Source organism: Bombus vancouverensis, chromosome 9 (assembly GCF_051014615.1).
Source record: "Bombus vancouverensis nearcticus chromosome 9, iyBomVanc1_principal, whole genome shotgun sequence".
Classification (NCBI taxonomy): domain Eukaryota; kingdom Metazoa; phylum Arthropoda; class Insecta; order Hymenoptera; family Apidae; genus Bombus; species Bombus vancouverensis.
In genome coordinates, this window is record NC_134919.1 from 11,847,275 (window position 1) to 11,868,495 (window position 21,221).

Below are 21,221 nucleotides of genomic sequence, written 5' to 3' on the forward strand. Positions count from 1 at the left end.
GATTTTTTACTGTAAAGAAATAAAATTGATATTCATTTTTAGCTAACAAATTCAATGAAAATAGTATATAATTGTGAATATAATTATTACTTGTATAATTCATATACAACTTGGTAAGTACATATACATTTTTCAACTATTATTTTTAAAAAATACCTAATACACCAATATTCTTCACATTTTTACCTACGTATTATCTCGCTATAGAAAACATTATGTGTGTTTGTGCGCGCATTATCTATAGTACTATAGTTATTCGAGGACCAGTTTTAAAAAAGAAAACAATATGGAACGCTTATTCCTATTTCTAACGATACAAGCTGTATCGTCTATTGCCAGATTTAGAATATGCTGTCAAAAAATTTAATTTCATATTATCATTACAACAATTTTCAATCATTTCAACTTATGTTACGCTTGTTATTTGCAAACATCCGGTACGCAATATTTACATTGAAAATTTAGTCAAAGATTACTTTTATATTTAATTGAGACAATTTATTATTTTCTTACGCAATAAGTAGATGGGACTTTTGATAAGTACGTATATAAAATATATATTTTAAGAACATTTTTTAACACGTCGGCTGTCACGATGGTCATCAGTGATCCATATTACTAAATTTTTTAGAATGATTAAAACATGATCAATTTCATGGACTAATAAATGTTTAACCATGTGAATGATTACGATAACAAAAAAATGTGCAAATATAATGATATATTGCAAAAATTAAATGTTATGGTGCAGCACATTGTAACTCCGTTGTAAAGCAAAATATACGACAACTACGAAATGTACTGGCACATATCCTTATTTTCCGTAAAATATGGTACTAAATGATAAGAAATTTATTATAATTTAATCTGATTAATCATAATAATATATAAATGAAATAATAAATATAGTGGTGTACAAATATATTTTATAGCCACTTTATAAAATTTGCGTGACAGTCAACGTGTTAATTAATGCTATTAAATACTATATATTAATAATTATTTTAATATTATTAATACTTCATCAAAAAGTTACTTCTTTCATTCTTTATATTGAAAGTATTTTTCTTGTGGTTCTAAAGCAATTAAAACTATTTTAAAGCATATCACCTACATACAAATACCCTGCTGTATACCGCTTGAACGCGATCGTTTTTCGATCTCGGTCAAACTCGTACGTTCTCGGAACCGTTCACATTACAACAGTGTTACTGATAGGTATCAGCTGTTCTAGTAAATAAAGGACTGTGTTTCGATATGGACATCGACGAGAGTGTCACACAGCAAAATCAGGAAAATATAAATGAAGATGCGATTAAATTGGAAGAGAGAAACAATCGTTTGTCCGAAAGCTCCGAAAGAAATGAGGACTGGTATTATATGCCGGATTCCATTCTCTTGAATATTTTTCAATATCTAACGCCAAGGGAGTTGACAATCGCTGGAGAAGTATGCAAATCATGGCACAGAGTTTCGTGCGACGAATTTCTTTGGAAAGATCTGCTCTATCAGACATATAAAATAGATCCAGACATCGGCATTATGCCAGGTTAACTTTATTGTATATTTATAAATTATTCAACATAGCAATAAACACGATTTTCGTGGGATTAAAAATAAAAACGTACGAATTATGCAGTATAATTGGAAATCATTTTTAATACTAATGTTTATTTATATTCCTCTGTTTTCAATTTAATATATTAGGTATTTTGTAGGGAAGACATCTTGGTTAGGAGAATTTAAACGTTTAACGTATCATACACCACTGTTAGAAACGGAGGTACTTAAAGAACATTCTCACCAAGTCTTACATGTTAGCTTCTCGCATAATGGAAAGATGTTTGCCACTTGTTCGAAAGATGGATACATCTTCGTGAGTTATTTCTATTTTGTAATTATATAATTCCTGTTTGTATTTTATATTCAAAAACGTAAGATCTATTGTGCAATTTATCCTAGGTTTGGAAAAGTCAATATCCTGTTAGTGTAAAGTACCTTCATGATATGAAAACATTTAGTTGGAAATATACACAGTTTTCGCAATTCAATTCTTCAGATACTTTGTTACTTGTTTCTGGTGTACACTTTGGAACACCTCTGAGCACTTCGGGTGAAATAGCAGTATTTAGATTAGCACGTAAGGATATCAAATTAGTTATATTTTAGAGTTAATAACAAAGAAAATATATTATTAGTAATAATTTAATTTTGTTTGTCACAGCTGGCTTTGGTCTTCAGTGTAGAGTAATAAATAAACCTTATGACATATTTGGAACATGGTACAGTGAACATTACCTTTTAAGTGGAAATTTATGCTGGTTGGCACATTTAGTTAGTACTAGTCTCCTATGGCTTAATAAGGCAAATCAAGAGACATCTAGTGAACATGTGCCTATTATGACACAACTGTTTAGGTATCATACATGACAAATAACTTTTTATAGTATGAAAACGATTTTTTAGCCATAAATATACACAGATATTTTATATATTTTAGATTTTACAATGGTAATGCTTCATCAGTTCGAGCAATAATGGTAGCTAATTGCTTAACACCTGAACAAACTGAATCTAGAGAGCAAGAAAATCAGCCTTCATCTTCCAATGTTAAAGAAGAAAGGGGAAATCCACCAAGCCATAAAGATATTTCATCTACATCTTCTAGTGACAATTTAAAAGAAGAACCAGTTGTCCTTCGTCATGCATCATCCAGATTACAGTAAGCTAATTCAGCAAGATACATTTCTCATTTACACATTTCTTAATTTAAAGATATGTATTAAAAACGATTGATATGATTAAGCAAAGCATGTACAAATAGATATAGTACATTGGAAGGTGGATTTATGAATTGGAAGAAACTTGGTGATGGTTTTGAATATGCTAATCCTATACAATATAATCAGGAATATAGACAAGTAGAAATGGAGAAAAAAGCACAGGAAAATGATAAAGAAAGCGACAATTCTCAGTGGGATGAAGAGAATGAATCTGGAGGTAAGTGAAAATTATTGCAAATTAATAATAGTAATATTTTTATATACTATTTATATAATATTGTATAAATTTAATGGTATTTTACGGATAGAATCGTCTAATACGGAAGAAGGTGATAATGATGAATTATCAAATAATTGTGAAAAATATCTTATTTTTACAACTGGATCCAAAACTTACACACCGCATCAAGTAGGTTTCAAGAGAATAAAAAATTTAAAGTTTCCTACACGATTAGATCCAGGACCGTCATTACGTGAAAGAATAGCACAAAGAGAAAGAGAACGAGAAAGACAGAATTCTGACGCATTTTTTACCAATTGGTTGAATTATGAATCTGTAGCTGATCAATTTGATAAAGTAGATCACTTAATTGATTTGCATGGACACATTATAGGAATGGGACTTTCTCCAGATCATAGGTTAGTCATTTATGCTATAAGTATAAATTTATATATATTTTTATTTTTTATTATAAATAACGTATTGCGTATGTTTGTCATTAGATATTTGTATGTAAATACAAGACCATGGCCACGAGGTTATGTTATTACAAATCCATTACAACCTCCTCCAATAGCTCAAGAAATTGATATACACGTAATTGATTTAGTAACATTAAAACAAGTTGGTACCATGCTAAGAGCTCATAAGGCATATACACCAAACAATGAATGTTTCTTTATTTTTCTTGATGTGTGCAATGAATATGTAGCAAGGTAAATTTATTAAAATATTTTATCTTAATGTTTATTCCGTTTGAGTTTAATCTGTTAACTCTAAATTATAATTATTAGCGGTGCGGAAGATAAACATGGCTATCTCTGGGACAGACATTATGGAGTATGTTTAGCCAAGTTTCCTCATTCTGATGTTGTTAATTCTGTTGCTTTCAATCCACGTGATCCTGAAATGTTAGTTACAACTAGTGACGACTATACTGTTAAAGTTTGGCGTAGTCGAGCTGTAGTTCGTTCACTGGGACTAAACGAAGATTCTTTTCGTAGAGGTATGGAAGTACGTAATAGGCGAAAGTTTCGAAAAAGTAGTTGTAACGTTGATTAACTAAAGACTATTAAGTTCCCAATTTAAATTTCTGTTTAGAGTTTTAAAAGATACATCAAATTACATTACTTCTATCTTCTATTTCAATTTGTAATATATTAATATCTCTATATGAATTTACAAATTCTATTTTCAATGAAATTAGGATAAAGAACATAAATGGTTACATATTTACAAATATGATCTATAGATGTTTACATATTGTTTTAACAATTAACAATTAAGCTATATAATATACAATATTGCACATATTTTATTTATACGACATTACATATTTTTAATAACTGAAGAAAGATTTATTTCTCTTTTACAATGGCGTTTATTGAAATTGAAATATTTATAATTTGTTTTATAAGAAAATCGAAAGCTGCTAGGTATAACGGAGTTGATCTGTTTGTGTGATTTTACTGTTTTTCAGTTTCTATCTGACTTTGTATGTACTTAAGGATAAATTACCTTCAGAGATAGGTTGTATATTTTTAAACATTTACAAAGTATGAGTGTAAGACTCTTCTAAACTTTCATGACATATTTTAATTGACAATATTTCATGTTTAAATAATTTTCTGACTGATATCTTTAAATTAGTTTAGAATAAGCTTTGATGGTACACAAGTGTTTAATATGTATAATTAGCAATTGCTAACACTGTTTTCATTAAAAAGTAACAAAAAATTAAATGTTACAATAGTTTTGTGTCTATAAAAAAAGATAAAAAATGAAAAATTTTTTATTGTTTTATATACATATGTACAAATATGTATCATCAGAACTGTACAAACAACTATTTATAATTAATATATTCTCAGCTAGGAATTTACTTTAAATTAGAATAAAATCTACATTTTAATACCCATTATGATGTAATATAAAACTATTCAAAATGAAGGTATTTCAATCATAAAGAAATACATATATGCAAATATTATTATAGCAAAAAAATAATTTAAAGGTATTATTTCCTATCATAAATATTTAACATATATGTATATCTGTTCAATTACTATATTAGAACAAGAGATATATGTGTAATAGGTATACAATATATAATCAAAAACTATTCAAGAATCGTTGAAATTTATATTAAACGTTATAATTATTTAACATATATGTATATCTGTCCAATTATTATATTAGAACAAGTGATATATGTGTAATAGGTATACAATATATAATCAAAAACTATTCAAGAATCGTTGAAATTTATATTAAACGTTATAATTATTTCGTTAAGAATTTTAAATCTATTAATAAACTTTTACAATACTTTCAATAATATTTTTGCAATTCATGTCTAAATTACTTCACAACTATCGAGAAGCTACAAGGTGGTATGTATAGTCTAAATTAAGTAATATAAAAATTATAGTTAATTCTACTATGTTCAACGAAATAATGTATATATTTTTGCTTTTGAGTTACTTAGTGGCCACTATCATTGACAAATTCATTTTCAATCATATGCTATATAAACATTAAATCATGTAACAATGATTAACCATACTATTAATAAAAGTTTATATTTTCCTTTTCTCTCTTTTAAATGATATGCCTTACCAATGCTCTCATTATTAAGAATATAAATAAGTATTGCAAGTGTAACTTACAATATTTATTTAAAAATATCAACATTAGTAATAGGGATAATAATAATATAACTGTATTTAGAACTGATATTTCCTTGATATTTTGAATGTCCTATAAAATATAGAACTATACATTAATATACGTATTATTATATATTTGACACCATATGAAATTGTATCCAAAATCACCTAATTTTCCTTTCTATGCAACTCAAATTCAAACAGTATATCTTTCCATTTAAAGAAAATATTTGTCATCATGATATTTATATAGATGCATTTACTACTGATTCTGCAAAAAAATGTGTAATAATTTATAAAGTTTCCCTATATTATACAATTTACATGATTTTCTTTATAATTTTACTTGATAAAATTACCTGGAGTAGGAGATACTTCTTTAGATGTTTCTGCATTATGACGTGGAATCTTTTTGTGGGCATCTTTATGTCCATGACAATGTTCGCATTCGTCATCACTATCTTCAGAACTACTTTCACCAAAACTTCTTGGCTTTTCATAGATACAACAACCTACAATATCATATATATTATACATTTATACATGAATATAATTATGTTAATAATATTGTGTTAAATTTTAGATAACACAAAATTTCACATTTAGATTTCTTTTTATTCATATGTTCATTATCCACTGTGCCTTGAGTCCATTGAACTTTCTTATTTGATCTTGGCTTTCTAAGACATAATCGAACAGTTGGTACATCCTAAAACAGAACAGAAACGAATGAAATATTTTCTATTTTTTACATTTATATGTATACATATTGCTAAGAAGTGTAATCGTAATAAATGTTTATTTACAAATATATTTTAGAAGATTTATTTTAACTTGAATACATTAATTTTATAATAAACAATAGTTATATTAAAATTATATAATTAAATTATTTTATAAAAGTTTTTTTCAGGCTTAAATTATTAAGCTATTATATATATATATATATATATTAATACATTCTAAAAAATATCTTGTATCTTTTTTAAATAAAAAACATTTCTTCATTGCACAATCTTGGCTTTTTTTAAGGTCTGTATTTTATCATCAGTATAGTTTAAAATATTTTTTAATATTTCAGTAGTATGTTGGCCCATCATAGGAGGAGCAGTTCGAACTTTATTTGTGGCATAACTATATGTTACAGCAGGACCAACAACTTTAATTTTCTTCCCTGTAGGATGTTCCATTTCTTGCACCAATTTTATGTGTTTTATATGAGGATCTTCAAAAACCTATAAAATTCTTTTGTATAAAGACTATTTTCAAGTTATTTTAGCACAACATTTATGATTTTGTACCTGTCTTATTGTATTTATTGGACCATAAGGGAATAAAGCACCTTTAAAAACAATTTCCCATTCTTTATTAGTTTTTGTTCTAAACTTTTCTCTAAGAATAGGTAATAATTCATTTCTATTTTTCACTCTAGCTTTGTTATTTTTGTACTTATCTATTTCAGATAATTTTAATAATTGCATTCTTTTAAGTAAATCTAAGAACTGTGCATCACTGCCTGTTCCTACAGTCATATAACCATCCTTTGTATGAAAAGCTTCATAAGGTACAATACTTTCATGTTCTGAACCCCAACGTACTCCTTCTTTACCAGTATTTAAATAGTTTGATCCAACGTTGATTAAACTAGCAACTTGTGTTGATAGTAAATTACATTGAATCCACTGTCCTTTATTGGTTTTCATTCTCTGATATAATGCTGCTAGGATCGCACCATGGGCATATAAACCTGTTGCTAAATCAGTTACTGCTACTCCAACTTTACATGGTGACCCATCTTTTGGACCTGTTATATGTAACAAGCCTCCTATAGAAGCAGCAATCACATCGTATCCTGGCCTGTTTGTATAAGGTCCTTCATATCCATAACCAGTCAAAGAGCAGTATATAAGATGAGGGGCTACTTTAGAGATATCTTCGTACCCTAAGCCCATATTTTTTAATTTCCCTGGGACATAATTTTCCACTAATACATCAGATTTTTTTGCCAATTCATAAATTACATCTCTACCTTCCTTGAGATCAATGCATATACTTTTTTTGTTTCTATTAACAGAAAGAAAATAAGTTGCTTCTTCAGTTCCTTCTATAAATGGTGGACCCCATTTTCGTGCTTCATCTCCGCTACCTGGTTTTTCAATTTTCAAGATTTCAGCACCAAGATCACCAAGAATCATGGTACAATATGGTCCAGCAATAATTCGAGTCAAATCCAAAACACGAATTCCACACAAGGGTGATTTATTATCTGCAATACTTGTACATGTATGCCTTTGATTTTTGATGTTATATATATTAAGTAGATGCTTTGTTTTTATCCATTTGAACATGAAAGCAGACATTGTGTACTTTTTAGAAATAGTAGTTGATTTTGCAAAGAATTTTTATTATTCACTACCATAAATATATATACAATTTCACTGAACTATTAACTAAGATCACCAAAAAAATTGAACTGTGTGGTGTTGTTAACATAACACTTTTGCACTGATAACACTTATCACTTGTACTGTATCCGATATGCCGTAGACATATGAAAAACTATCTTTTTTAGATTCAAACAATTCCTATTACGTTGAATTCATTATCAGGCTGAAATAATGACGTAGGTATTCATAATAGAACTAAGCATACCTGAGATGCAGAATCTGTGATATCTGTTTCTAAAACAGTTTCTGTTTGTATTTGAGTAACTGTTTGCTCAGATGTTACTGATCTCTCCATTTGGGATGTATTTTGTACGAATTTGTACAGAGAGAAATATAATTTAACGAGAATCGATATTGCGGTTACTTCGTGCTGTCATCATTCGTAATCTAACAAAAACGACGCCATGTTTAGAACTACTACAGTTTGTTTACTATTTCTATTTATAATATATATTTAAAAATAACAAAATTTTCTTCATTCGCATATCATAAATAACATGATATGCACATATGTTTTTGTGCTATATTTTACTCATATTTATTCATTCATTATTATAGTTGAAAATATGTATTAAAAATAGTCTTGAACATCATATATTAAATTCGAAAATAACAGAACAATTTACTACGATGAAGTATCGTTAAAGATAATAGAGCCCTTGATATGCGTTATAAATATCGATATATATTCGTACAATATATTTCAATTATTCTGCAAATAAATATCTCGTAATACTTGTAACTATCATCCGTAGAGATGAACAATTTTGCTAAACTGCCGTAAAGCGAATGTATGTGTTGTCGATGCATTTGTACGATTTCATATAAATACTTGAGGTCTAATGCCCAATTTTACAGAAAAATACATTTCGAAGTCAATATCGGCGATTAAGGTTTCTTCGATTAATGTAATATCTTTTAAGACACTATGAATATGGAGGTAAAACTGATTTCTCAAATTGTAAATAGGTTATGCTATTACACTTCAGTCTAATTAAGTAATTTGGAGTATATGTATGATAGTATTTTAATAATCACAATTTTATTTATTTTTAGCCAGTTACCAAAGTTCCTTTGCCATTAGAACCCATAAAATCAAATCATGTGGAAGATAGGAGATTGTGGGTGGGCAATTTAGATTTAAGGATTAATGAGTAAGTATTTACTCAGATTAATCAAACCATATTTTCTTAACATGATAGTTTTATTATTTGAAAGTAATATAATTTTTTTGTGTGATGAAAATATCTGAAAAAACTAACTCTTTATCTGTTAACTGGTACCAACTCCTAAAACTTGTCCAAAGACATGGAACGATCGAAAAGTTCGACCTCTTGTTTCATCGATCAGGTCCACAAGCTGGTCAACCTAGAGGTTATGCATTTGTTACGTACAAAACTATTCAAGATGCTAAGACAGCCAAAGATGCTTTACATAATTTAAAAGTAGGATCAAAAAACATCATTGTGAGATGGGCACACAGTGTGACAGAGGTAATTATTAAAATAGTGCTATTGAAATATTGATCTTTACAAGTTTCTTGCTAAAAAAAAGATACTAAAATCTTTAGGCATGTTAAGTTTACATCAATAAATTAACATTGTGTTGTAAACTGAATATTACAATATTAACAGCATTTCTTCTTTTTAAGTCTGATATGGATAAGCCAAAACCAAAAATAGATATACCTGCTTTAGCTGGAGCTAAGAAAGAAGATAAAAGAATTAGGTAAGTTTATGTTTATAAATATATTAAGATGAAAGTATATTTTAATATCTATTATTAAATGTTACTATAATTTTCTTAATAGTCGTGAAACTGCAATTCAAGCTATAGAAGCAAAATTGAAACTGATGAAAGAATCGGAAGAAGAATTTGAATTGAATAAGCCTTTAAATGGATCACCTGTAATACAATTGTATCAAAAGCCAGAAAATCCAAAACCGTCCACGTCAACCCGTTATCATAATCGAAGCAATCATTATCACAATAATAAGCCATATAATCGTCATAAACCAAGAAGATAATTTAAATTATTTTTTTTCATTTATAGTGTTATAATTAAAGATAATCAATTCATTTTTATTAATTAACATTTGTTCCATGACTGAGTATAGTTGGCATATTTATATTATTTATAATTTCTCTTTAAGTAATGTCTCTGTATTAAGTCAATTTTTTTTATTATAAAGTCTTATATTTTTTAGTTAGTCTTTTTTAATCTCTCTTTTACTATCAACATGATTCCTACAGTGACGCGATTGCACATTAGATACAGAAGTATCTTAATTCACTAACAATGTAATGCTTAATATGTACATCAATGTACACGTATTTTCATAATCTATAATATCTTTTTATATAATAAACAAATATATACTTTAAATACATATTTTATTGTAATGCAAAACATGATCATTTTTTATTTAATATTAAGTAACTAGAAACAAAAAGCTATTAATTACCAAAATTAAATAAACATGATACTAAATGTTTTTTTTGCTATAGTAAGTTTTGTTTTAACCATAATGCACTCATTAAAGCAAAATTATATTTCCCCTGTATTTTGCTTTCTTATATGTTTTCCACGCATGTGATATGGCAGAGGTACTATAGCAGGACATGGTATTTGACCAGGTATTACACATATACAGCTTCTAGAACAGCCAACGCCAAAATTAGCAGAATTATCTATCTTCTTTTTCGATATACTTTCTTCCTCCTGAACTTTCAGTGATTTACAAATTACATTTTGAAGATGATGTAATATATCTTCCTTAGATTTGCCATCTATATCGATTAACATAGTGTTTCCATTCTCTGTATAAAATTAAGAAAAGATCATTTTTTAAATCTAATATTTTTAAAAATATGAAATATGTTTATTAATATCTATACATTTTTTAATGTTAGAATAAAAAATTCACCTAAAAATATACACTACAAAAAAACTATTAAATTATTATTTTTAAACTGACATTCAAATAATTTTAATTAAAGCTATATATGTGTATATATATATAAAAATTTTTACCACATAACATACCATAATAACATTTTATAAAAGGTGTCGGTGTCATATTTCTAAAAGTGATAATTTGCACATTTGGATTTTTATATTGGAGTTGTGATAAATGCCAAAATACAAACCGTCTAAATATAAATCAGACTTGTTATAAATATTTTAACTATTTTCCATATAGTTTTGTGAAAATAATGTAAGACTTACCTAGCGCCATCATGATGTTCTCCGTGTGTATTATAATTAACAGAAAATATTTGTATTTCATCTTTTAAAATTAATTTGCCAGAATTTAAATAGTTTAATGTTCTTCGTACAGGTGCTCTACCAATCATAAACGGCATTTTTACTACTTGTATTAAACACGTGTGAAACAATAACTTAATCCTTTATTGCCTCTCTTTTATATGCTGATACATTAAATATGACCTAAAATAAAATAGTCTTAGATATAATTATTTTATTAATATTTTACATTCCATTTAAGTAAGAAATATGAAATAGTTTAAATATACAATTAATAAATATTTTTAATAAGAAAAGTATTTTTGATTTACGTTTACCGTTCCTTAACAAAGGTTGATAATGTTTACTCTGCTACTATAGTAATATTTTATAAGTCCTTCTTTAAATCATGTATATGAATATTACGATGATACAATCTAAAAAATTTTTTGGTTATGTATCTTTATTTGTATGCTTATGTGTAGTCTTATCATTCATTGGTATATATACTATGTATATGCGGTTGTGGATGATTTGACCGTTAATGCAGTCAAAGAACTGAAGTTACGGTTATGATACAATCTAGTACCGGTACGACTCACATATGTTGCAAATATCTTTTCCTTTCTCTTTTGAAATCCTTATCTCCAGTTTTTGTAAAGCTCGCTGCTTTGGTATAAACTTCCGTATTTAGTCTCGAGTAAGTTTATAGATTGTACCCCCTGTTTATATTTCATAATCTTATAATATTACAATGTCAATACAAATTTTAGTTTTTTAATTAATATTTATTACTTGAATATTTTGCTTTATTTAAATAAACAATATAAACTGTCTCCATATGTTCAAATTACTTTATGAGTATTATATATTATTTAATTTTAGAAGTAGAAGTGAAGAAATAGAAATAAAGAAGTGGGAAAGAATAGATCAGTATGACTGTAATGATGAGTGCTAAGCAAATTCGCCAAGCTTATATTGATTTTTTTAAAAGTAAGAATCACGAATACGTGCATTCCAGTTCTACAATACCACATGATGATCCTACATTATTATTTACAAATGCTGGAATGAACCAGGTATAATATATTTAATAAAGATATTATTATCTCCAGTTGTTAAAATATATCTTTCATTCATTTGTTTATTTTGATCATTTTTAGTTTAAACCAATATTTCTGGGAACAGTGGATCCTAATAGCGATATGGCAAAGCTAATGAGAGCTGTTAACAGTCAAAAATGTATTAGAGCTGGAGGAAAACATAATGATCTAGATGATGTTGGAAAAGATGTTTACCATCATACATTTTTTGAAATGATGGGTAACTGGTCTTTTGGAGATTATTTTAAAGTAATACACTAATTATGTAATGCATGATTTATTGAAAAATAGTTATTGCAATTTCTACATATATGACTGATTCTTTAGAAAGAGATTTGTACTTGGGCTTGGGAATTTCTAACTGTTAAATTAAAGTTATCAGCAGATCGACTGTATGTAACTTATTTTGGAGGCGATGAAAAAAATAATTTAAAATCTGATGAAGAATGCAAACAAATCTGGCTTTCTTTAGGGTAATTAGATATTTATTATATTTAGTTCTTAATATTTAGTAGTAGTATTATTATATTTAGTTTTTATTGTATCAATTATTACTACCATAGCTTTTATAAAAGGACATTATAAACACTTATTTTACTTTCTTAGTGTATCTCCTAGTCATGTATTACCAGGAAATATGAAAGATAATTTCTGGGAAATGGGAGAAACAGGCCCATGTGGACCTTGTAGTGAAATCCATTATGATCGTATTGGCAATAGGGAAGCAGCTGATTTAGTAAATCAAGATGATCCAGATGTTTTGGAGATTTGGAATCTTGTATTTATACAATTTAATAGGTAAGTAACTTATAATAATAAAAGTAAGCTTTATTTCTCTAATGTTATATAATATTTTAGAGAAACTGATGGAAGTTTGAAACTGTTACCAAAAAGACACATTGATTGTGGTCTGGGTTTAGAAAGATTAGTGTCAGTTATACAAAATAAAAGAGCAAATTATGATACAGATTTATTTGTACCACTTTTTGATGCAATACAAGAAGGTACTGGAGCACCACCTTATCGAGGAAGGGTAGGCATGGAAGATGAAGATGGAATAGATATGGCATATAGAGTTTTGGCTGATCATGCAAGAACTATTACAATCGCTCTTGCAGATGGAGGTGTACCTGATAATACTGGTAGAGGGTGTGTTTTATTAAATTTATATATTCATGTCTTCTTAAATTACGTATTTTGATCATATTCCAACATATAAATTGTATCATTAATGAAACTTTAGATATGTGCTAAGAAGAATTTTGAGGCGTGCTGTACGTTATGCAACTGAAAAATTGAATGCTAAACCTGGTTTTTTTGGGTCATTGGTGAATGTTGTGGTAAATATTCTTGGTAAGTACCTTCAGCTTGATTTTTAAGTCTTTTATATTATTTATGATATATTTTATATTAAAAATTACTTTTTTATGGGAATATAGGTGACATCTTTCCAGAAGTGAAAAAAGACCCACAGTATATAATTGATGTCATTAATGAAGAAGAAATTCAATTTCTCAAGACTTTATCGCGTGGTCGTAATTTATTAAATCGTACTATAGCAAAATTAGAATCATCAAATGTTCTCCCAGGTGATGTTGCATGGCGTCTATACGACACATATGGTTTTCCGGTTGATTTAACACAACTTATGGCTGAAGAGAAAGGTTTAAAAGTAGATATAATCGGCTACGAAGAAGCAAAAAAGCAAGCTCAGGTACTAGATATGTCAAGCACTTTGCAGCAATGATTCAGAATGTATTATTGGTAAAGTAATTATAATTATTTAATTTATCTCAGCTTATTTCCCAAAGTAAAAGTGGTGGAGTAGATGATCAAATTAATTTGGATGTTCATGCAATTACTGAATTACAAAATAAAGGAATTAAACCAACAAACGACTTGCCAAAATATAATTACAAAGTCGTAAATAATAAATTATATGAAGAATATGAATTTGTTCCATGTACTGGTACTGTTATTGCTGTTAGACGTGCAAAGACTTTCGTCGATGAAGTATCATCAGGAGAAGAAGTTGGGATTTTGTTAGATCAAACTAACTTCTATGCAGAACAGGGTGGACAAATATACGATGAAGGATTTTTAGTGAAGATCGATGATGACGTAAATAAATACCGTACTTAAATTTACGTGTATTTACGCATAATTATTAAAGATAACTATCTTCATTTTTCTAGGATACCGAAGTTCGTATAAAAAATGTTCAAATAAGAGGTGGTTACGTTTTACACATTGGAACTGTAGGTCAAGGAAAATTGAAAAAAGGCGATAAAGTTTTTTTGAACATAGATACTACACGAAGGAGACTTATAATGAGCAATCACACTGCAACTCATGCTCTTAATCATGCTCTTCGCAAAGTGTTAGGCACAGAAGTTGATCAGAAGGGTTCTTTAGTTGCACCTGACCGTCTTCGTTTTGATTTTACAAATAAAGGTTTGTTAAAAAATAGTAATAAAGACCACACAGAATGTAAAATATATTTTAAAATGCTTAAAAAAATCTATACATATATTCTAAACATCTCTTTTTATAGGAGCAATGACTGCAGAACAAGTAAGAAAGGTAGAGGAAATTACAAGTAATATGATAAAAGGAAATAAAAAGATCTATGCTAAAGAAAGTAATTTAGCACTAGCAAAAACTATTCAAGGATTACGTGCTATGTTTGAAGAAACATATCCTGATCCTGTAAGAGTTGTTAGTATAGGTATACCAGTTGAGGACCTAGAAAAAGATCCTTTAAGTAGTGCTGCATTACAAACTAGCGTAGAATTTTGTGGTGGAACGTAAATATATTTAATATTTTCAATAATGTACAATAAAGGTCGTAAACAGTTTTTAATTATATAGTTTTAATTTTTTTTAGGCATTTACATTATACAGAACATATTGGAGATTTTGTTATAGCCAGTGAAGAGGCTATTGCTAAAGGTATTAGGCGTATAGTAGCTCTAACAGGCCCTGAAGCAACAAAAGCTCAGAAGAAAGCATCTATATTACAAAATCATTTAGACCAACTTCAAGCAACTATAGTAGCTGATAAAGATGGTGTAAATATAAAAGAACACATAAAAGAAATAGTTGAATTAACAGATGATGTTTCACATGCTACTATTTCAAGCTGGAAAAAGGTACATTTTATACATGCACATACATTTTTGTATAGTTCATTTTGTAACCATCATAAACGTGTTTATTTAAATATAGGATAAAATGCGTAAAATGTTAAAAGATTTAAGAAAGGCACTCGACGATAAAGAGCGTGTAGCTAAAATCGCAATAGTCAATGCAGTAGTAGATACCATTCAAGAAATAATTCAACAAAATATTGGATGTTTAGTACTAGTTGAAGTATTACAAGCATATAGTAATACAAAAGCTTTAGATTCAGCCCTTAAAAAAATAAAAGCTATATCTCCAGAGACAAGTGCATTACTTATAAGTGTCGACCCTGATGCTAAAAAAATTTTTGCTCTTAGCGCAGTATCTAAGGTAAGATCAGATGCGTGTAGCCAAATAAGCTAATTAATATAAAAATAATACTTTTATTATGTTTTATAAAATACAATAGTCTGCTATAAATAAAGGATTAAAAGCAAATGAATGGATTCAAGAAATTGCTTCACTCATGGAAGGGAAAGGTGGTGGAAAATCTGAATCTGCTCAGGCTTCGGGTACGAATATATCATGCGTAACTAAGTTGGTACACACTGCTAAAAATTTTGCTAACTCGAAGCTTGGAATAGTAGGTAGGATCTAATTTACTATACATCAACATTAATATGTCATATAAACTGAAAGTATCTGAACTTAAAACATGTTTTCAGAAGATATTGTAAATGAAAATCATGATCAATTGAAAAGTAGCGAAAAATCTGTATGTTCTAAAACTTTAAAAAAGAAATTGGTACTTTCCAGTGATATTGGAAGTATTAAATATTATCGTACTCAAATAGTCGCTAAATATAGCAATATAGAATTAACTACATCGCAACATAAAAATGATGACACATCAAAATGTATTAAGCTAGAAGGAAATGGTGTTGTGTTGTCTGATAGCAATGCGATCGCGTTTTATTTATCCAGTGATCAATTAAGATGTTCGAGTAATGCTTTTACATTCAGTGAAGTTTTACAATGGTTAAGTTATGCAGATAATCATATTTTGCCAGCAGTACTTGGATGGATTGTGCCATGTCTTTCAAAAAATGTTCCAAATAATGTGAAGACAAATATTAAAACATCTAAAGAAGATGTTCTATCTTCTTTAAAGAAACTAAATAATATACTATTGACAAAAACTTATTTAGTGGGAGAACGAATTAGTCTTGCAGATATTGCTGTTTTCACTGCCTTAATGCCGTTGTACGAACATGTATTAGATCCGGCATCTAGAAAGCAGTATACAAATCTAAATAGATGGTTTTTCACTATCTTAAATCAGTCGGAAGTAGCTAGTATGATAAAAAATTTTAAGATTTGTGAAAAATCTGTTAATTGATATTAAATATTGTTTTTGAAACAAATGGTTTTTATAAATGATTTTTATTAACAAATTATTATAAATATATAATATAATTAATCAAAATATTCTTTGTACTACAATACATTTTCCTTCTTACTCTCTTCTTCTTCCTTGTCATATAGTATTCTTATTTCTCTTAATAAAGTGGATATATTTGTACCCATTTTAGCAGAAATTGGAATAATTGGTAAATTAATCTTTTGTTTGAGTATTTCCAATTTTTCCTATAATTATATAGTTAGCTATATTATGGTAATATTAATTTTTTAAATAATATTAATTAGAGAAAACAATATCTAACCATTGCTCCTGGTAAATCTATCTTATTTGCTGCAATGAGATGTAATCGTTTATTTAGTTGTACATTGAATTCTGCGATTTCGTATTTTAAAGTTTCAAAATCTCTCCATGGTTCATCAGAGGCAACATCGAGAATAAATAATAAAACCTTACAACGTTCTGCATGTTTAAGAAATTGTATGCCAAGTCCTCTATTTTTATGAGAGTCAGGTATAAGACCAGGTAAATCAGCCACTTGGGAATTAACAAATTTATTATTAAAAGAATAATAAAAAAGAAATATTGATTAATTGATTACATTGTGTTACCAACCTGTAACTTGCTCATAATCATCATACAATATGATTCCTAAATGAGGTTTCAATGTCGTAAATTGATATGCTGCAACTTTTGGTCTAGCTCTAGATATTGCCCTGAGTAATGTACTTTTACCTGCATTTGGAAATCCAATCTAATACAAACATTTGAATTGTTAGCTTTTAACTAAATTTTAAGAGATCAATCACAATATTAATATAACTTTTACTTACTAATCCTACATGTGCCATACTACTTATTTCTAACACATACTGTAAATCTTCTCCATCTGCACCATATTCACTTATACATGGAGATTGTTGTACATCTGATTTAAAAAATGCATTCCCATGACCACCAGCACCACCTCGTGCAGCAATAAACATCATTCCTTCTTGACTTAAGTCAGCTATTATGCTTCCTTTCATATTGCGTATTATGGTACCTATAGGAACAGGTACTACAGTATGCTTGGCATTTTTTCCAAAACAACTTTTGTTATAGCCTTTTTCTCCATCTTCAGCTTTGAGAACAGAACTTATATGTGAAAGGTCTTTAACATACAATGATGTCTGCAACATTTGAAGTATACATATTTCAAATATTTCAAATATTATCAATTCTATTTATCTTCAATCTGTTTTAACAAATTATTCAATTTTTACCTCAAAAATTATATGACCACCATGTCCCCCATCTCCACCATCTGGCCCAGCATTCTCATTTGACCATAATTGTAAAAAAGATATTTCTCCATCTCCACCTTTTCCTCCAATTGTTCTTACCTAAATATTGATGTAGGTAAATATTTTTAAATATTAAGCACAAATTAAGGAAAAATTATTTAACTTCATACTTGCTTCAAATCAAGAATACTTCTATCTGCATCATTCTTTGCTCTTGGTTTTATACTACGTAATGGTTTGGGAACATTCTTTTGTTCTATAAATCTTTTAAAAGTACAAAATGATTTAAATATGTTTTTATTTATATCTTTACATTCTTTAATATTTATTGCAACAGTATATAAAATACTTCGTTTCCAACAATTTTTATGTAAAATTAGATTTCTTATTTGATGAATGTAATACATCTGAAAATAAAATCACAATTTTAAATGTAAATAAATAGGAATTTATTAAATTATGTATTACATTGATTTGTACTTTTTATATGTGTACATTGCACATATGTAATAACATTATCTTCCAACCACAACATTTAAATTATTTTCCAAAATATTTGCTATTAAATTTTGGTGTATATTAATAACTCTTTCTCTATATAAAGGTAAATGGTTAGATTTATAACTTATTCTATAAGTTCTTTTTTCTACTTTTCCTTCTGATTCATATAACTTTAAGAAATTAACATCATTTATAATATGTCCTGCATGATTATATAATAAAACATAAAATTTAATTGGATTAAATTCTTCCTTAACATCAAAAGTTATATCAAATGCATATGTACGAGTATCTATATTAGTTGCATTTATATTCGATATGTTTGTAATTTGACTTATATCTTTCCATGAAAAATTATTACTATTGCATTCTAGAATGTTTATTTTCTTTTTAGGTGCAATGTTCTTAGCAGTTGGTGGTTTAGATTTTATAAATATGTGAGTTAAAGCCCCAGCAGAATGAAATTGTTTGTCCAAACTGCGATATCCAGTTACTATATAACTTTGAAAAGATGACCATACAAATGGTTCAATTGCTGTTAGTACAAAATTTCCATGTGCTGCCATTTCTATGATTTTCCATGAATCATCCCAACGTCTTGGTGGGTTGTCAATAGCTGTACCACCCTGACCATTGCATAGAGTAACTAATACTTGACCATTGCTTTTTAATATTTCTGATGCACTTATAAAGAATTGTCTTAATAATTCCCTATTTTTTTCTATTCTCATTTTACCACCAACATGAGGGAAGTTAAAAATAATTTTGTTAAATAATTTTGTTTTTAATATTGGATGTTCTTTTAAATTTGTTGCATCAACACCTAATAATACACAAACTCCTGAAAAGAAAAGCATAGAATTTTTATATATAATTAATTATATTAATGAATATAAAGAAAAAATATTAATCTTTTCCAAAAAAAATACCAACCATTACTTTTTAAATATTCTATGTTTTTCTTTCCAAGCTCTTGATCAACATTAGCTTCGTAACATGTTGCAGTAATATTAATTTTTAAATTGAGATGGAACAGTGCAACAGAAAATGAAAAATTGCCTTCTCCAACTAAGAGTATACAATCATTTTCATTGAACATAGTAACTTTCATGATTTTGGTAAATCAAGGTAATAGAATTATTATATTGTATAATCACTATTAAAATAATGTGTTTAAATCTCTCTTAAAGACATATTTACTAACCCTTAAAACACGAAAACACGACTAACCTCATATGAATAGTGTAACAATGATGTACTAGACGTGACTTACTAGTTTATTATTTATAATTATGGTAATATACATATTAAGCTAATTAGAAAGTTTAATAAATGAGCAAATGAATTTTTAAATAATTGTAATAAGATTAGTAACATTAAATATTATCATACTCGAATTTGAAAATGACAAGAAAGTTTAAAATATGACATACACTATGTCTTACGAGACGAGTCAATAAACGTAAACAAAATGTGGTTGTTGCGGATGCGGCTATTGGCTGCCGACTAGTAATATTTGAATGTCATATACTTATAAATTTAAGATCACTCTCATATAAATGTGGATTGTGGAAATATATACAATGTACTTCTGTAATTTTCTGAATTTCATGTACTAATGAAAGTCAATGAAAAATGCATTATTTACTGTTTTACATTATAACTTAATTTAATTACATTAAAGGTTGATATGTGTAACCTAAGTTTATTTAGAGAAATTAATAAATTATATTAATATTTTTAAGTTTGTTATTAATATATACGTAAAAATGAACAAAAATTTCTAAAAGATATATCTAAGTTTGTTTTAACTTTGTTCCGTTAATAGTTTCACGTATTTTATTACTGGTACAAATGTTTACTAATAATTTTTATTTCCCTGTTACATATATTATCATGAAACTTAAAAATTACTCTAATTGTAGTATAATTTCTAATACATATATATATTGCATTCTTTTTTTTATATTAGTTATTATCGAACACATATAAATGAAATTGATTAAAATCTAAGCAACATACATGCATATTGTATATGTGAAATTACAAATGTTTTTATGTGATGTTATGTATATATATCGGATATTGTGTTAATTCATTGCGGAAGTAATTTAAAATAAACCTTGCATTTTTCTGACAACTTCTTTGGCTTACAAACGAAAGTTTGTGACATAATAGTACGACGAATGAATGAAACTATTTTTGTACGATACTTCGATGAGTGTGTTACAAAATTAGCATCATGAATTCACTGTATGATTCCGTTTTTGCATACAATAAATATTAATTCACGGATTTCTCAGAAAAATTTGAAATAAATGAATCTATTCATGATTACTTAATTGATTATTATTTACTAAATAGGAAATAGAAAATTCATAGAGATTCTTGGAAGATATTCATGACTTATTAAGGCTGTTAA

General features: G+C 27.7%; 7 protein-coding genes across 18 annotated transcripts; 3 read left to right on the forward strand and 4 right to left on the reverse strand.

Moving 5' to 3' along the window:
- Positions 1–264: 264 nt before the first annotated feature.
- On the forward strand, positions 265–4,541 carry Fbw5 (F-box and WD repeat domain containing 5). 3 transcript variants are annotated; one of them, XM_076621588.1, is made up of 10 exons: positions 265–540; positions 1,235–1,549; positions 1,719–1,876; positions 1,963–2,140; positions 2,225–2,417; positions 2,501–2,722; positions 2,807–3,000; positions 3,092–3,422; positions 3,507–3,719; positions 3,798–4,541. In XM_076621588.1, the coding sequence occupies exons 1-10, from the start codon at positions 525–527 to the stop codon at positions 4,063–4,065; spliced, it is 2,088 nt and encodes a 695-aa protein (XP_076477703.1). In that variant the 5' UTR covers positions 265–524; the 3' UTR covers positions 4,066–4,541. The 3 variants fall into 3 exon arrangements, with proteins under 3 accessions (XP_076477703.1, XP_076477705.1, XP_076477704.1); XM_076621590.1 differs by having other exon boundaries at positions 266–540; positions 1,219–1,549; XM_076621589.1 differs by having other exon boundaries at positions 269–540; positions 2,825–3,000.
- LOC117163706 (E3 ubiquitin-protein ligase PPP1R11-like) lies at positions 4,292–8,548 on the reverse strand. 2 transcript variants are annotated; one of them, XR_013059233.1, is made up of 5 exons: positions 8,325–8,548; positions 6,273–6,381; positions 6,032–6,184; positions 5,841–5,943; positions 4,292–5,763 (listed from the first exon to the last, which is right to left on the reverse strand). XR_013059233.1 is itself a non-coding variant. In XM_076621598.1 (4 exons), exons 1-4 carry the CDS (start codon positions 8,412–8,414, stop codon positions 5,918–5,920), a joined length of 378 nt encoding a protein of 125 aa, XP_076477713.1. In that variant the 5' UTR covers positions 8,415–8,548; the 3' UTR covers positions 5,729–5,917. The 2 variants fall into 2 exon arrangements, 1 of the variants encoding a protein (XP_076477713.1); XM_076621598.1 differs by having other exon boundaries at positions 5,729–5,943.
- On the reverse strand, positions 6,482–8,318 carry LOC117163698 (succinyl-CoA:glutarate CoA-transferase). The gene is made up of 2 exons (XM_033346230.2): positions 6,974–8,318; positions 6,482–6,907 (listed from the first exon to the last, which is right to left on the reverse strand). Exons 1-2 carry the CDS (start codon positions 8,030–8,032, stop codon positions 6,677–6,679), a joined length of 1,290 nt encoding a protein of 429 aa, XP_033202121.1. The 5' UTR covers positions 8,033–8,318; the 3' UTR covers positions 6,482–6,676.
- A 151-nt stretch (positions 8,549–8,699) lies between the features above and the next one.
- Positions 8,700–10,325, forward strand: LOC117163703 (putative RNA-binding protein 18). Of its 2 annotated transcripts, XM_076621596.1 has the most exons (6): positions 8,700–8,910; positions 8,978–9,059; positions 9,176–9,273; positions 9,399–9,612; positions 9,771–9,847; positions 9,930–10,325. In XM_076621596.1, the coding sequence occupies exons 2-6, from the start codon at positions 9,048–9,050 to the stop codon at positions 10,144–10,146; spliced, it is 618 nt and encodes a 205-aa protein (XP_076477711.1). In that variant the 5' UTR covers positions 8,700–8,910; positions 8,978–9,047; the 3' UTR covers positions 10,147–10,325. The 2 variants fall into 2 exon arrangements, with proteins under 2 accessions (XP_076477711.1, XP_033202136.1); XM_033346245.2 differs by having other exon boundaries at positions 8,700–9,059; positions 9,426–9,612.
- A 171-nt stretch (positions 10,326–10,496) lies between these two features.
- On the reverse strand, positions 10,497–11,857 carry mRpS25 (mitochondrial ribosomal protein S25). Of its 3 annotated transcripts, XM_076621597.1 has the most exons (5): positions 11,705–11,857; positions 11,349–11,570; positions 11,166–11,272; positions 10,869–10,939; positions 10,497–10,776 (listed from the first exon to the last, which is right to left on the reverse strand). In XM_076621597.1, exons 2-5 carry the CDS (start codon positions 11,483–11,485, stop codon positions 10,657–10,659), a joined length of 435 nt encoding a protein of 144 aa, XP_076477712.1. In that variant the 5' UTR covers positions 11,486–11,570; positions 11,705–11,857; the 3' UTR covers positions 10,497–10,656. The 3 variants fall into 3 exon arrangements, with proteins under 3 accessions (XP_076477712.1, XP_033202139.1, XP_033202141.1); XM_033346248.2 differs by having other exon boundaries at positions 10,497–10,939; positions 11,705–11,855; XM_033346250.2 differs by having other exon boundaries at positions 10,497–10,939; positions 11,699–11,834.
- A 72-nt stretch (positions 11,858–11,929) lies between these two features.
- On the forward strand, positions 11,930–17,047 carry AlaRS (alanine--tRNA ligase, cytoplasmic). Of its 2 annotated transcripts, none has more exons than XM_033346223.2 (15): positions 11,930–12,066; positions 12,252–12,445; positions 12,530–12,718; positions 12,797–12,942; positions 13,076–13,267; positions 13,328–13,618; positions 13,713–13,822; positions 13,909–14,183; positions 14,267–14,590; positions 14,665–14,923; positions 15,024–15,276; positions 15,357–15,621; positions 15,698–15,982; positions 16,062–16,239; positions 16,318–17,047. In XM_033346223.2, the coding sequence occupies exons 2-15, from the start codon at positions 12,302–12,304 to the stop codon at positions 16,989–16,991; spliced, it is 3,585 nt and encodes a 1,194-aa protein (XP_033202114.1). In that variant the 5' UTR covers positions 11,930–12,066; positions 12,252–12,301; the 3' UTR covers positions 16,992–17,047. The 2 variants fall into 2 exon arrangements, with proteins under 2 accessions (XP_033202114.1, XP_033202116.1); XM_033346225.2 differs by having other exon boundaries at positions 16,321–17,047.
- On the reverse strand, positions 17,020–20,987 carry LOC117163699 (mitochondrial ribosome-associated GTPase 2). 5 transcript variants are annotated; one of them, XM_033346234.2, is made up of 8 exons: positions 19,733–20,288; positions 19,086–19,640; positions 18,469–18,605; positions 18,278–18,397; positions 17,846–18,184; positions 17,628–17,766; positions 17,317–17,549; positions 17,020–17,239 (listed from the first exon to the last, which is right to left on the reverse strand). In XM_033346234.2, the coding sequence occupies exons 1-8, from the start codon at positions 19,908–19,910 to the stop codon at positions 17,090–17,092; spliced, it is 1,851 nt and encodes a 616-aa protein (XP_033202125.1). In that variant the 5' UTR covers positions 19,911–20,288; the 3' UTR covers positions 17,020–17,089. The 5 variants fall into 5 exon arrangements, with proteins under 5 accessions (XP_033202125.1, XP_076477706.1, XP_076477708.1 ...); XM_076621591.1 differs by lacking the exons at positions 19,086–19,640; positions 19,733–20,288 and adding an exon at positions 20,922–20,987 and having other exon boundaries at positions 18,469–18,705; XM_076621593.1 differs by lacking the exon at positions 19,086–19,640 and having other exon boundaries at positions 18,469–18,705; positions 20,233–20,251.
- Positions 20,988–21,221: the final 234 nt, after the last annotated feature.

Excerpts from the sequence above, each read along its gene's own strand:
- Fbw5 (XM_076621588.1), top strand. Across the intron at positions 2,418-2,500 it reads ATTATGACACAACTGTTTAG|ATTTTACAATGGTAATGCTT; the intron begins GTATCATACATG and ends TATATATTTTAG. Across the intron at positions 3,001-3,091 it reads TGAAGAGAATGAATCTGGAG|AATCGTCTAATACGGAAGAA; the intron begins GTAAGTGAAAAT and ends TTTTACGGATAG.
- LOC117163698 (XM_033346230.2), bottom strand. The coding sequence starts at position 8,032 with ATGTCTGCTTTCATGTTCAAATGGATAAAAACAAAGCATCTACTTAAT. Across the intron at positions 6,908-6,973 it reads CAATAAATACAATAAGACAG|GTTTTTGAAGATCCTCATAT; the intron begins GTACAAAATCAT and ends AGAATTTTATAG.
- LOC117163706 (XM_076621598.1), bottom strand. The coding sequence starts at position 8,414 with ATGGAGAGATCAGTAACATCTGAGCAAACAGTTACTCAAATACAAACA. Across the intron at positions 6,382-8,324 it reads TCACAGATTCTGCATCTCAG|GATGTACCAACTGTTCGATT; the intron begins GTATGCTTAGTT and ends GTTCTGTTTTAG. Across the intron at positions 6,185-6,272 it reads GAATAAAAAGAAATCTAAAT|GTTGTTGTATCTATGAAAAG; the intron begins GTGAAATTTTGT and ends ATGATATTGTAG.
- LOC117163703 (XM_076621596.1), top strand. Across the intron at positions 9,274-9,398 it reads TTAGATTTAAGGATTAATGA|GTACCAACTCCTAAAACTTG; the intron begins GTAAGTATTTAC and ends ATCTGTTAACTG. Across the intron at positions 9,613-9,770 it reads GGGCACACAGTGTGACAGAG|TCTGATATGGATAAGCCAAA; the intron begins GTAATTATTAAA and ends CTTCTTTTTAAG.
- mRpS25 (XM_033346248.2), bottom strand. The coding sequence starts at position 11,485 with ATGCCGTTTATGATTGGTAGAGCACCTGTACGAAGAACATTAAACTAT. Across the intron at positions 11,273-11,348 it reads GAACATCATGATGGCGCTAG|ACGGTTTGTATTTTGGCATT; the intron begins GTAAGTCTTACA and ends ATTTATATTTAG. Across the intron at positions 10,940-11,165 it reads TTTTATAAAATGTTATTATG|AGAATGGAAACACTATGTTA; the intron begins GTATGTTATGTG and ends AATTTTATACAG.
- AlaRS (XM_033346223.2), top strand. The coding sequence starts at position 12,302 with ATGACTGTAATGATGAGTGCTAAGCAAATTCGCCAAGCTTATATTGAT. Across the intron at positions 12,719-12,796 it reads CTTTTGGAGATTATTTTAAA|AAAGAGATTTGTACTTGGGC; the intron begins GTAATACACTAA and ends CTGATTCTTTAG. Across the intron at positions 14,924-15,023 it reads TTTTGATTTTACAAATAAAG|GAGCAATGACTGCAGAACAA; the intron begins GTTTGTTAAAAA and ends CTCTTTTTATAG.
- LOC117163699 (XM_033346234.2), bottom strand. The coding sequence starts at position 19,910 with ATGAAAGTTACTATGTTCAATGAAAATGATTGTATACTCTTAGTTGGA. Across the intron at positions 18,398-18,468 it reads GTATTCTTGATTTGAAGCAA|GTAAGAACAATTGGAGGAAA; the intron begins GTATGAAGTTAA and ends ATCAATATTTAG. Across the intron at positions 18,185-18,277 it reads GTGGTCATATAATTTTTGAG|ACATCATTGTATGTTAAAGA; the intron begins GTAAAAATTGAA and ends CAAATGTTGCAG.